Source organism: Podarcis gaigeae (genome assembly GCF_964106915.1).
Source record: "Podarcis gaigeae genome assembly, chromosome: 8".
Classification (NCBI taxonomy): Eukaryota; Metazoa; Chordata; class Lepidosauria; order Squamata; family Lacertidae; genus Podarcis; species Podarcis gaigeae.
In genome coordinates this window covers 58,963,364-58,975,985 of record NC_139684.1, presented here as the reverse complement: position 1 = coordinate 58,975,985, position 12,622 = coordinate 58,963,364, and the positions used below count along the sequence as shown (strand labels likewise).

General features: G+C 45.7%; 1 protein-coding gene across 11 annotated transcripts in view; it reads right to left on the bottom strand.

The window, feature by feature from the left end:
- ADGRB2 (adhesion G protein-coupled receptor B2) overlaps positions 1 to 12,622 on the bottom strand; it is a 163,779-nt gene that overhangs the window by 65,509 nt on the left and 85,648 nt on the right. For all 11 annotated transcript variants that reach the window (XM_083751606.1, XM_083751607.1, XM_083751602.1 and 8 more), the window contains one exon: positions 2,672 to 2,836. In XM_083751606.1, coding sequence (XP_083607732.1) covers positions 2,672 to 2,836 — 165 coding nt within the window. The remainder of the gene's footprint in view (positions 1 to 2,671; positions 2,837 to 12,622) is intronic.

Below are 12,622 nucleotides of genomic sequence, written 5' to 3'. Positions count from 1 at the left end.
TTGGGGCCATCTTTACAGGTCAGCACGAGAAACCGTCCCCAATAGATACAGCCAGGGCTCAAGGTCACAAAGAAGCAACGTATAGATAGCAGCACCCAAGATACTGTTTTACTCTTTTTGGTCCACCTGTCCATCTGAGATGCTCTTATGCAGCATTTAAAGATCAAGAGGCTTTTTGTCCAGTGAAACCTTTTTTGCTTAAAGGCTGAGCCAGTATGAGCAGGAAAGGCAATGTTGAAATTCAAAGGCATAGCAGAACCACTATGCAGAGAGCTTCTCATACTTCTTAATTTCAATGCCCACCTTTCCCCCAAGGAGGTCAAGGCAGTGTAAATGGTTCCGTCCAGCCACCATTTTATTGTCACAACAACCATCTGTGTGCGCTAGCCAACCCATTTCTTGAACTGCAATGAAAATTGCAGTAGATTGGACACAGGATTGATCTCATAGATAGCAAGTCAGAATTAGATCAGGGAGGCCAGAGTTCAAGTCTCACTTCTGTCATATTTACTATGTGAACTATTGCAAACTATGAACATCCCAGAGTCTAAAGCAGGTTTGCAAATTTAAAAACCAATGAATAAGAACAGAAAATGCTTTGGTCACCTGCAAAAAGAAGAAGCCCCAGTCCTGTTGGCTAGGGCTAGGGATGGAAGGATCAGTCAATATTGGTTGACTCAGTTTCTCATTTTTCTTATCTTAAATTCAATTCTCCTCATTTCAGCAGCAGTTTGCAAATTTTGTTTTAAATCCTCATGAAAATTCTTCAGTGTTTTTGTACAAATTTCTCCCAATAAGCGCATGTGGTATACAGTTTTGACTAACGTACACACTTTTGCAAGTGATTTATAATAATATAATGTATTTTTGTATGTTATTTTCACTAATATATTTCTTTTTAGGCACACTTCCCCCTAATATATGTATTTTTTGTAAATACTGCTTGGTTGGAGAACTGCATGGCAAAATTAGGAAAGGTGTGAATTTGATGGATGATGGTGTTTTGGTTCTCATATTGTTTTGGAAAGAGTGAGTTTGATAGATTTACCTTGTGTGTGAGATGTGAGTTTTATAGAATTTCTCCTCTGCCACTAGCTGCCGCTGACGGCAGTTGTACTCCAAAACATCTGGAGGGCACCAACTTGGCATAGGCTGGCTTCAGAGATCTCATGACCCTACAACCAGTTCTGGATGCAGCCACTTGTTGATTTCAGGTCTCCATCACTGGCTGTCACTCCTCAATAAAAACTGACAAATGAAAATTGATGCCAGAGGGGGAAGAGGAGGCAGAAGCCGGAGGCCATCTGTCACTGCCGCTGGATGACTGGCATCTCCGAACCCGCCGTATTAGGAGCAGCGGCTTTATGGAGAGCAGCTGTCGCTCCAGACAGATTGGCAGAGCACGGGGCTGACGTCAATGGCCTGCCTTGCCAAGCTTGAGCTTGTGGAAGTCAGACGAGGAGCTGGGTGGGAGCAATCCCAAGGTCTGCATCACAGTAGCAAGACAGGACTTTAAAGCCAGAGAGCTGAACCTCTTGCTCAAGGGAAGGGCCCAGACCGAGAAGCACCCTCTTTTCTCTTCCTGTTTGTCCTTTGCCATCACCAGAGGCCTTTCACCAGGTGTCCCTGACTTCTGAAATGAGGAAGCTGGTAACTAAGGAGAGGCCTTTCCAGTTGTGGGATGCTCCCTGCAGCAAAGCTCATCTACGCCACCTCTGACGCCTTCCTGGAAATCTTGTTATCTTCGCCCCTGGCACAGCATGTAAATGTTAGCTCAGTTTTGCTGGATTGGCTGTGGTTCCCCTGCCCCCTGCTGTTTTAGCCTGGTTGTTTTAACTATATTGCTGTTATTTTGTTTTATAAATTGCTTCGTGATTGTTTTAAAGATTTTCATTTGATGGAAAGCCAACCTGAGAGCTAAGTTGATGTGCACACAATGATCACAGGGTGGTATTCCTTTTTAAAAAAGAAAGAATAAATATTCCCCTTTCCCCTGACTATGGGCAGCAGAACCCGAAATGAGACTCGGACAGTTTGTGCTTCAGACTGTGGTCCCTGGAGGTCTGTGATGATCAGAGCTGGAGGCTTGGGCTTGAGTTATTTAGAGATAATTGTTCCTTATTTGCTGCACTGATAAAACCACTAACTGTCAGGAGAAACTGTACGCAGGGTGGTGAATTGTAATGAAAATGTTTCAGGCTAAAGCAGCTATAGCCTATGGTGCAGCAGGCAGGGGCTCTGCTGACCAGACAAAGGAGGAGACCAGGCTCAGCCACTCTAGAGACTTACCAATTGCAGATGCTGACTTTGCACACACAGATTCCTGTTCCTACCTGGAGGGGACGCCAAGGCCTTAGTGCACACACTCTTAGGTGACATACAAGCACCAGAGGCCTCCACTTTTCTCATCCTGTGGCTTCCCAGGGAAATGACTTCTTTGGAAGAGTTCCCTGTGATAGCTTGACCTGCCTACTCTCCTGGGATCTGGCTGCAAAAGACCCAAGCTGTGCCCACAAGCCACGGCCACACCCAAGCTGGCCATGTCCATCACTAGCATGCTGGGACTTCTCACTTAGATGTTGCGACTGGCTCTGCAGTCCCTCTGGAGCTACAACTGCAACCTTCCCCTGTCTGCTTGCCAGCTGTGTATGGAGACTCGTGGGTTCCCTACCTGGACATTCGGGGTTGTAACACTCCCTGGCGTCGGCATGAGCCCCTCGGCACTCTGCCCAGCCGTGAGCTGAGACGCTGCATTTGCGGGTGCGCTGCTGAGTCCCATTGGAACAAGACACCGAGCAGCGGCTCCAGGATCCCCAGTCCAGCCACTGGCCTTCCACTATTAGAGAAAAGCACAGGGAAAAGCTCAATTAGTGCATGACAAGGTTGCACAAGAAAATGCCCCATGAAGATGTCCCTCTGTCTCTTTTTTGGCACCCAACCAGTCCTTGTCAGCTTCTCATCCACCTCCTCTAAGGCAGGATCTTCCAACCCACATTTGCCCCACACATTAAACTCTCTTCTAGCTTAACCTTCAGTATTAGTATAAGACTCTCCATCCCACGGCAGCTCACAGGGCCAACTCCAATTGATAACAGGCCAGCTCTCCCACCTACCCACCATGCAGGTCAACTCTGGTGAGGATCACTAGGATTTGGGAAAATAAATCAGCTAACAAACCCCACCCACCCAGTCTACCATGGTGGAAGGGCTTCTGGAACAAGAGTAAAGAGGGAGCAGCAGCTGGAGACTGGAAGCATAAGCAGATGGTGGGGTCGGTGGACATGGCCTTGAGGGTCTGGGCCCAAGGAGCCACCTACCAGCTAAGAGCATGAGAAGAGCCCTGGTGGGTCAAGTCAAAGGCCCATATTGCCCAGCCTCCCACAGGGATCAACTAGATGCCTCTGGAACTTCTGGTCCCCAGAAACCACTATTCAGAGGCCTGTTGCCTCTAACAGTGGAGGTAGAACAGAGACCTTGTGACTAATAGTCACTGATAGCCCCATCCTCCATGAGTTTGTGCTATCCTGCTCTGAAGGTTTAGCATGACTAAACTCTCCCCAGCATGAGCTGATGGCAGGATGGTTGGAAAGCGGAGAGATGCTTTTTGATGCTGGTGTTTCTTTGGAGTTTCTTTGGATTTGTCTAGTCTAATCCTTTTTTAAAAAAATCTGTAAATTTTATTGCTTTAACTTTACTGAGCCTGTAACCTTTTGAGTGTTATCTTCTTGCACATCCCTTTGGTAGCTTTCAGTTGTGAAGCTGTTTATAAATCTGCAAATGAAATAAATATGCAATACATAAAAGCCATGCAAGCTGATGACCATCATCACTACACCCGGTGGAAGCCCATTTGCTAGAAGTCTCTTCCCACAAGGAACAGCTCAGCAACACCACTGAGACGGCTCCAATCAGTAAGCTCAGTCCTGCACCACATGCAGGGCAGGGAAGAAACGAATGGTGAGTCTAAAGGCCGATTGATAAAAATAGACAAAAATATGGTGCCTGTGTATCTAGACTCAAAGGCTCGACATATACATGGACCACATTTGCTTGCAATAATGTCAGGGTGCATTCCTGCTTTGCTCCTCCCTTGGTGCAAGTGGGAGATTCACAACTGAGCTTGGCTTCCCATTGCATCCTAACCATCCTTTGAGGGAGGCAGGCAAAGACAACTTCAGAGTCTGTTCCAGTCCTACTGCCCCCCCCCCCCCATGCACAGGACCATTAGCTTTGTGGGAAGGAAGAAGAGAGCAAGGGAGCCAAGTAGGGAAAATAAAACCAGGACCTTCTTCAGTTGGTCATGACCACGGGGTCACCTTTGGGTTCAAAACTATGTATTTGTTTTAGCGAGTTTAAAATAAAATCACCTTAAGTACCTGAGCAGAAAGGCAGTATATAAATTTAAACAAACAATCACCAGGGATTGTGGTTTCTTGTTCCCTAACAAGCCATGATCTCTAACCAGCTTTAAGCCATAGTTTGTTGAGCCCTTACAGAGCACGAGTTGTTAGGAAGCAACAAACCGCAGTCCTTGGTTCAGGCAGAAAGGGAAGAGAAGGCTTCACCCTGGTTTGTTTATCCAGGGAGGGAACAAGGTGGAAACAACTGGGCAGCCAGCAGCAGGCTACTCATTTCTGGTAAACCATGATAAGACAGAAACCCTTAGTACCCCACCCTCTTCTCCATCCTTGCTGGCTCTGCTTCCCCCACCCCCTCCTGTCTGTGGTTCAGCATGACTTGGAGGCTCAATACAGAATGTCAGAGATGGCTCTGTTGAGATGGTGACCTCATTGGGCATCTTAAGGCTCCAGCCAATGCCAAGCATCAGCCAAGACAGAGATATGGCAGAGGCAGGGGGCAATGACACCTCCGTTCAGCTTTGACTTCTCAGTCTGATGCTGGATGAGCCACTAGGTGTGTTATTGCCCTTGCTAAAGTGCTTTCCTTCCCACCTCCTTTGCCTTACCCTTTCCATTGCAGACCACCTCTCCAGTCTGGGACTCCTCACTCCTTGGCATCTAATCAGCTAGCCAAGTGCAGCTTTGGGCAAGGCCATAGTATAGCATGCTAGAACACATGCTTTGTATGCAGAAGGTCTCAGGTTCAATCCCTGCCATCTCCAGATAGCGCTAGGAATGGAGATGTTCCATCTGAAACCTTGGAGAGCTGCTGCCAGTAAGTGTAGGCAATGCTGAGCTAGATGGACCAGTGGTATAAAGCACTGTCTAGGAGCCACAGCTCAGTGGCAGAGCATTTGTTCTACACAAAGGTCCTAGGTCCAATCCTTGGAATCTCCAAAGAGGGTTGGGAAAGGTCCCTGTCTGAAACCCTGGAGAGCTGCTGCCAGTCAGTGCAGACAATACTGAGCTAGATGGACCACAGGTCTGACACTGAATAAGGCAGCTTCCTATGTTCCTGAAAATTATCCACTGCTTCCAAGGTCTGGTCCTGCCAACAGCCAGAGACCCTGCAGTGTCTGACACATGGATATAATTGCAAAAATCCTCACTCAGCACAGAAGGTTGACAGAGGTCATGTACGAAATCAGTCATTAAGAAGGCCCCTTTGCCCAATGAACCAATCAAACAGGGCTGCATGACACCAGACACTCTTCTCCTTCCCATTTTTGTGGCCCCAGGCACCAGGCAGCTCACAAAAAATTAGATGGTGAGCTGTGTATGGCCAGAGGGGCTCCCTATTGTACAAGCCTGGCCGACAGTCTTGCTCTGAAAAGCACACAACACCCAAAGGACAGGAGCAGCGTGGAGAGGAGGAAAAACAAAAGCATGCGCGAGGCAGCCCTCTTGGTTTCTCTGAAGAGATTTATGGCAACCAGTGAGAGTCGCAGCCTCCTTAGTGGAACTACAGACAGGCTGTGATCTGACGCTACTTGGTTCTGCTTAGAACACAAAACACCTTCTTCTGTAATGCTAAAATACCCAGCAAGCTATATTTCAGAACAATCAGTACTGGAATGCACAGCTAGATCTAATTCCATTTGGCATTCACATTTAAAAATACAAAGACCCCCTGCCATTAATGCAAAGCCATGGTTGTTTTAACCATAGTTTTTCAACAAACCACAGATGTGAGGTGTCACAGATGAAAAAAGAAGACATGGTTTGTTTCCTCTAAACTTGGGTTGTTTTCCAGCTGTTCTTGCCTTGTGCTTTTTGTAGCTTAATGAGAGTGTGGGGTGAACAAACCATGGCTGTTGGGTTTGGAAAGACTGCCAAACAATAGTTAAAACAAGCCACAATTTGTAAAAAACACAGTTAGGCTAAAGAAAACAATGGTTTGCCCAGTGCAATGTAGTGGCTAGAGTGTTGGACTAGGACTGGGTGACCAAGGTTCAAATCCTCAGCCATGAAGCTCATTGAGAGATCTTAGACTAGTCATCATCTTTCATTCCAACCTACCTCACAGGGTTGATGTTCTCCACCTTGGAGAACAGCTGGGATATAAAAGTAATAACAGAATAAATACATTTAAAACGGGTGAAGCATGCTTTTAGATCGAAGGCATACAAACCAGATTTTGCCTTGGAGGGTGGATGAATCGAGACTGATGAGCAGGCTAAGGTAGTTTTCTTTTTAAACAATTTTTTAGTGTGTGTTAATTGTACTCCAAATGCTCTTAAACTGTTGATTAATTATTTGTCACTTTATATCTTAAAGGGTCTTAGGACACCTTTGTGTTTTTATTTCAAATATTTTGTTGTTGTTGCTTCAAAGTAATAGTGAAAGTTACTGGAAGTCTGATTTCTGAGTGCAAAGGTCTTTGAGCCAGCTGGGGGAGAAGTTTGTTTGTGTTCTGTGCTAGTGATGGAAGCTGCAGGCATTGAGTGAAAGCCTGAGCTTCCCTGGGGAGCTAACTCTTTATTCTTTTATTTCCACTACCTGATAAAAGCAGCGGGAGGAAACATTATAGCCAGGAGGGTCTTTAATTCACTTAGACATCCTACTTCCTGACACTGCCTACCACTAATAGTCCGAAGACTTCATAAAGCATGCGTGTATGTGCTGGACAGAGGTTGGGGGAAGGATGGCAAATCTAAGTCAATTCCATACATCAGAAGAGAGATCCCTACTGTACTGGCTCCAGCTAGAGGGTGGAAAGAACAAGGTCTATTTTATCCCCACTCCTTGACCTGTCTTTTTCACTCAAGTGGCACTCCAGTGATTCTGTTCAAAGGCACAGCCCCTCCTTTGTTTACTCTCCCAGGAATGAGACCTTTTTCTGTGGCCAAGTCTAATTCAGGGCTTGGGGTGAACATCAGTATGTGGCGAAATGTTTCCTGGATTATACCATGTGAGAGTTTCAAATCTTTGACTACTCTGTTGTGGGGGGTGGGCAGTGGAAAGAAACCTACTTCCTTCAAAGAGAAAGACAGCTCTTCAGGTGAAAGGACTTACACCCCTTTTCTATGGGAACAAATTGGTTACATTTAGACTTAATGCTAAGCTACGGTTTCTAAGGAGTAACCACAGTTAGTTGGAAACAGAAGTAAAAGCTTCCAGTCTTCACATTGGAAGCTTTCAATTTTGTTTTCCAACTAGCAGAAGCCATGGTTTTCACTATGGTTTAAGAAAACAAGCCACCTTCAAACTGTGCTTAGTGCTAACCATAGTTTAGGGTAAAGCCAGTATGTCTGTGTTTCTGTGTGGTTGCAGCATTCAGCAATGCAGTTTCCCTCTCACCCAGGAGGAATTTTAGCCCCAAAGACCATTTCCAAGGAAAAGGCTACCACAAGCTGATTTTCCCTCTCACACTCCCCACTTCATGTTGAAAAAATCACAAATTACCTAGGCCCTGAAAGGCTAAAAAACAACTTCAACCCCCAGACCATGTTAGTGATATCAGAAGACCATTTTATCATGCTTAGAAATGATTGTGTGACTCTGTCTAGTCAAGGAGCAGAGGACTTGAAGCTCACCAGAGGTTGTAGGACTCCAGCTCCCATAAGCCCTAGTCATTATGGTGAATGGTCAGGGGTGATGGAAGTTGTAGTTCAGCAATGTTTAATGAGCCAAAGGTTTGTGACCTCTGGTCTATTAGTACAGACTGGAGACAAAAGAGAACTTATCTTTTGGGAAAGTAGGTAAACCTCGGCAGGGGTGAAGGAAGGGAGGGGGGAATCCAAGGAGCTAGTTACTAACCAGGGCAGAGAGCGATATTGCAGGATTTATTCTGCACCTCAGGCCCCTTGCAGGCCTTTCCGCCGTGCTGTGGAGCAACGCATTGCCGCATTCTGGTCCGCGACCCTTGCCCACAAGTCATCGAGCACAGACTCCAGGGGGACCAATCCTCCCATAGGCCGTGAACTGCAACACAGCACACAGCAATCATGGCTGGGCCTCCATCTCAGCCAGGGAGGGGAAAGGCATGGGCTTGGGGTAGCAGAGCAGGAAAGGTGTATCGGGGGTACAAAGAAGGTTTGCACAGGGTCAGTGGAGAAAGAATGAAACAGAGAAAAGGAGTAGTGCTTCGCCCTATCTTCTGAGGATAGAACGCAAAGCAACTGGTCTGAGACGTGGGGTGCAGAGGTATAGGCACATCACTATGAGTAACTTTCTACTTATAAGGCTTAACATTATGAAGATCTTTCTGCTTATACATCATTGCAAGAAAGGGCTGGTGAATTAGATGATCTGACAAATCCCATTCAATGCTGGTGTTTTGTTTTGTTTTTGCTTTTTTGAACCCATTACAGTGAATACCCAAAATGTTGCCTGAGGGAATTCAGGAGCGGATTCAACCAGGAACCCCAAGTTCAATTCCCAACATCTCCACATTGGGCTGGGAAAGACCCCTGACTGAAACCCTAGAATGCCAATACTTGGTTGTATAAACCAATGGTGTGACTGGGTAAAAAGGAAGTTATCTTTTCCCTAGGGCAACAAACAAACAAACAGCCAAAGGAAGGACCACAAAGAGACAACATACACCAGCCAAGGAAGCCTCTCAACAACATTCAGCCAGAGTGTACCATGTCACATTGCCTGACCTTATAAAAGCTGCCAGATCAAGCTAATTTATCAGCTTGGGCAAATAGAGTTCAAAGCTGCTCCAGTGTTCCTGTGTGAGACTTTCAGCCCTCTCCCTGGATCTCTAACCATTTCAGGAAATGCTTCTGATCTCAAATGTATCCATGGAATATCCAAACTGTATGAAGTTTCAATGCTAGTCAGCCCTAGTTGACAAGGTCCAGTTGATCAGAGTCCATATTTGCTAGTCTGTCTACTGAGTTTCTCTAGCAAGTCTATCCAGATGGGAGATATGGCCAAGTTGACATCATTCTCTGTGGCAGCTCCTAAGTTGTGGAATTCCCCTCCCCACAGAGGTGTGCTTGACACCTTCATTGCTTCATTGTGCAGCTTCTGTCACATACGGAAGACACACCTCTTTACCCTGGTTTTTGAAATTTGAGATCTTATGCACCAGGTACAGGCCCCCCTGGGTGCTTCAGCCCCCCCCCCAGCATTCCCTATGAAGGCGTCAGGTACCCACAGTTTTTTGTGCCGGGGCCATATGCCTCCAACATCAATATGTCCAATGTCAGCACATCCACTGATGTCTGCATGTGATGTCAGCATGCTGATATCAGGTGCACACACTAGTGGGCTTGCTGACATTGGGCATGCATGACCCTAGGCACCCACAGTCCCGGGGCCAAGCTGGCAGGCCTGCTTGAGATATAGTGATCCAAACTAGATGTGATTGAAATTTGTTTCAAACTTTTGTTAATCTTTTATTTTATATTCCTATGACCCACCCCGGAACCTTCTGGTGAAGAGCATGTAATAATAATTCTGATAAATAAGTAAGAGATACCTTGTCTCTATTGTGTGCTAGGAAACATCTTCCCCAAGGCATTTAGTTGCCTAGTGTCAGAAGGCAGAATGCTGAATTATCTGGACTTTCCACCTGCCCACAAAGACAGTTTTTATCTTCTGTCGCATTCCCCCAAAGTCAAATCAGTACTCCGTCATTTCAAGAGAGCAGCAGAATCCCCATTACTGAAAAATAGAATACATTTTGCTTCCCCTCCTTCCCTGTTATGAAAGTACACAGCTACATAAACAGACATCGAAGCTTTATTACGCCCTCCGTTCTGCTGTCTAGTCCAGCCTGCGTGGAAAGAGGAACAGACAGGCAGTCAAACTCTGTTCTAAAAATGGTCGGCATACATCACGAGCACATCCTCTTCTTGATTTAAGCTTTGCAGAGAGCTGGCTAGAAGTTTCAGTTTTTAAAATGCAACTGGAATTTATCTGCTCTAAAAGAAACTGCAATCTGAAGTGTTCTACCTTTCAGGGATAACATTGCAAGATTGACAAAAATATAAATTTGGCTTTTTTAAAAAAGCTGGCAAAATTAAATCTTTTTTGAGCATAATTGGGTGAAGCATGACAACAAGAAATGTACCAGAAAATGAACCTCTCTACACTTCTGTAGCAGGCTAGATTGTTGTACAATTAAGCCAATTGTGCATGCAATGTGCAACAATTATCCAGATCTGCATAAATGTATAATACAGCCTGTGCTTTTGAATGGGGACAAACATGATGTGGAATTAAGGCAGTTGCACATGCAATCCACAACAGATACTCCTGCCTGCATTCGTTTATGCTCTACTTGATACTTATGAATGAATGGGGAGGGTGATGCACAATGAAAATAAGCTCAGTACTAAAGTACATCCTTTGCATGCAGAAAGTGTTAAGTTCAATCCTTGATGGCATCTCTGGGTAGGCCTGGGAAAGACTCCTGCACAAAACCCTGGAGAGCCATTTCCAGTCAGTGTAGAATAGCTTTTCCCAAGTTGGTGCCCTCCAGATGTTTTGCACTACCACTCTCATCAGCCCCAGCCAGCACGGCAACAGTCAGGGATGGTGGAGGCTGTAGGGGACATTTAGAGGACACCATGCTAGGGGAGGCTGGTGCAAATAATACTGAGCTACAAGAGCCAGTGTGACTTAAGGCAGCTTCCTATGTGTATGCAACAAGTGATAATGATTCATATATGCACTGCTGCTTTTGCTCCTGAATGGACAGCATAATACCTGCAGTTGGCTGCCACAAGGGGATGGAGGGTTTCACCGGCATTGCCCCACACGCTTCATAAGGTGATTGCTTTATGGATATTCTGACAACCTATTAGTAAGCTGTACACTTGCTTAAATGTTAATATATGTTAAATGAATGGTTAATTGTTGATTATTATTGTTGCAAGGTTTTTTTGGGGGGGGGAGTTAGGTTGTATGCCTGCATCCTGAATCCAGCGAGGGTTAAAATCTAATGGCAGATTCAATTCTTGAAATAGCCAGGCCAGCTTCTTGGTAATGGTCCTAAGCATGGGTCGCAGGAGGCAAATGGGTCGGCCCACTCCTGATGGGCCCCCTCCCTCACCTGGCTAGAAGCGAGAAAGACAAAAGGTCTAGCTGAGCATGTGAGCTGGGCTAGAAGCAGGCTCTAGGCAGAACCATGAAAAGGAAAGCCATTCTGGATTTCTACTTGGATCCAAGGCTGTGATGACTGGAGGAGCAAAACCTTCTGGGGTGTTGAGCCCCTCCATCAGAGGCTCAGGTTGTATATATTTGTAAATAAACCATCACAAAGGCACCACAGTCTCCATTGTCCCTCATTCAATGGAAACTGAACCCTTGGTAAGAGCCTGGAACCCCTGGAATCTTGCACCCCTTGGAGATTGGGGTGGTGTACAACAGGATTATTTTAGCAGTTATAAGTCTAATCATGCATTGTTACTGTATTGCTGTATTTAGATTTAGATTTTTCTGCAAACCACATTGAATAGAGTTGTACTTTGGGGTAATGTGGTCTATCAATAAACTGGAAATGACAACATTGACAATTGGCAATCACAATCTGGATCTGCTTTTCAAAAATAAAAAAACGACACAGCCACATTTGCTGACAAGCCTCTCAAATGTGTAATGTTTCTCATGTGGGAAGGAAGAAATACCTTCCAGGGCAAAGGCACCGGTTCGCCACCCCACCCACCCCTGTTACATAATACCAACGTCTGGTTAGAATAATAGAATCACAGAATGACTGAGTTGGAATGTCATCTAGTGCAACCCACTGCAACGAAGAAATCTTGCCCACAGCCACCCCCAGGTGGGTTTGAACTACCAATCCTCTGATCAACAGCCAGATGCATTGACCCATTGTGCCACTGGAGGGGGCTGGCCAAGAAAGAATGGCTCAGCATCAGTGCCCTACAGTGGAGGGTTCATGCATGCACACTCTACATGAACAATACTTCATGCTTGGATGCAGAAATGCCTCTGGAGCACAACATACTAAAATTGGCCACCTGACATTCTAAGAACATAAGAATGTCAACACAGTGGCCAACCAGATGTCTGGGGGAGACCAGCAAGCATGACCTGAGCACTTTCTCTTCCTTTGGTTCCAGCAACTGCTATTCAGAAGCACTACTGCCTCCTAATATGGCAAGTAGCTTTTGATAGCCCTCTCGTTCATGAATTTGTCTAATCCTCTTTTAAAGCCATCCAGATTGGTAACCATCACTGCTTCCTATGGGAGTGAGTTCTGTAGTTTAACTATGCGCTGCATAAAGAACTACTTTCCTTTA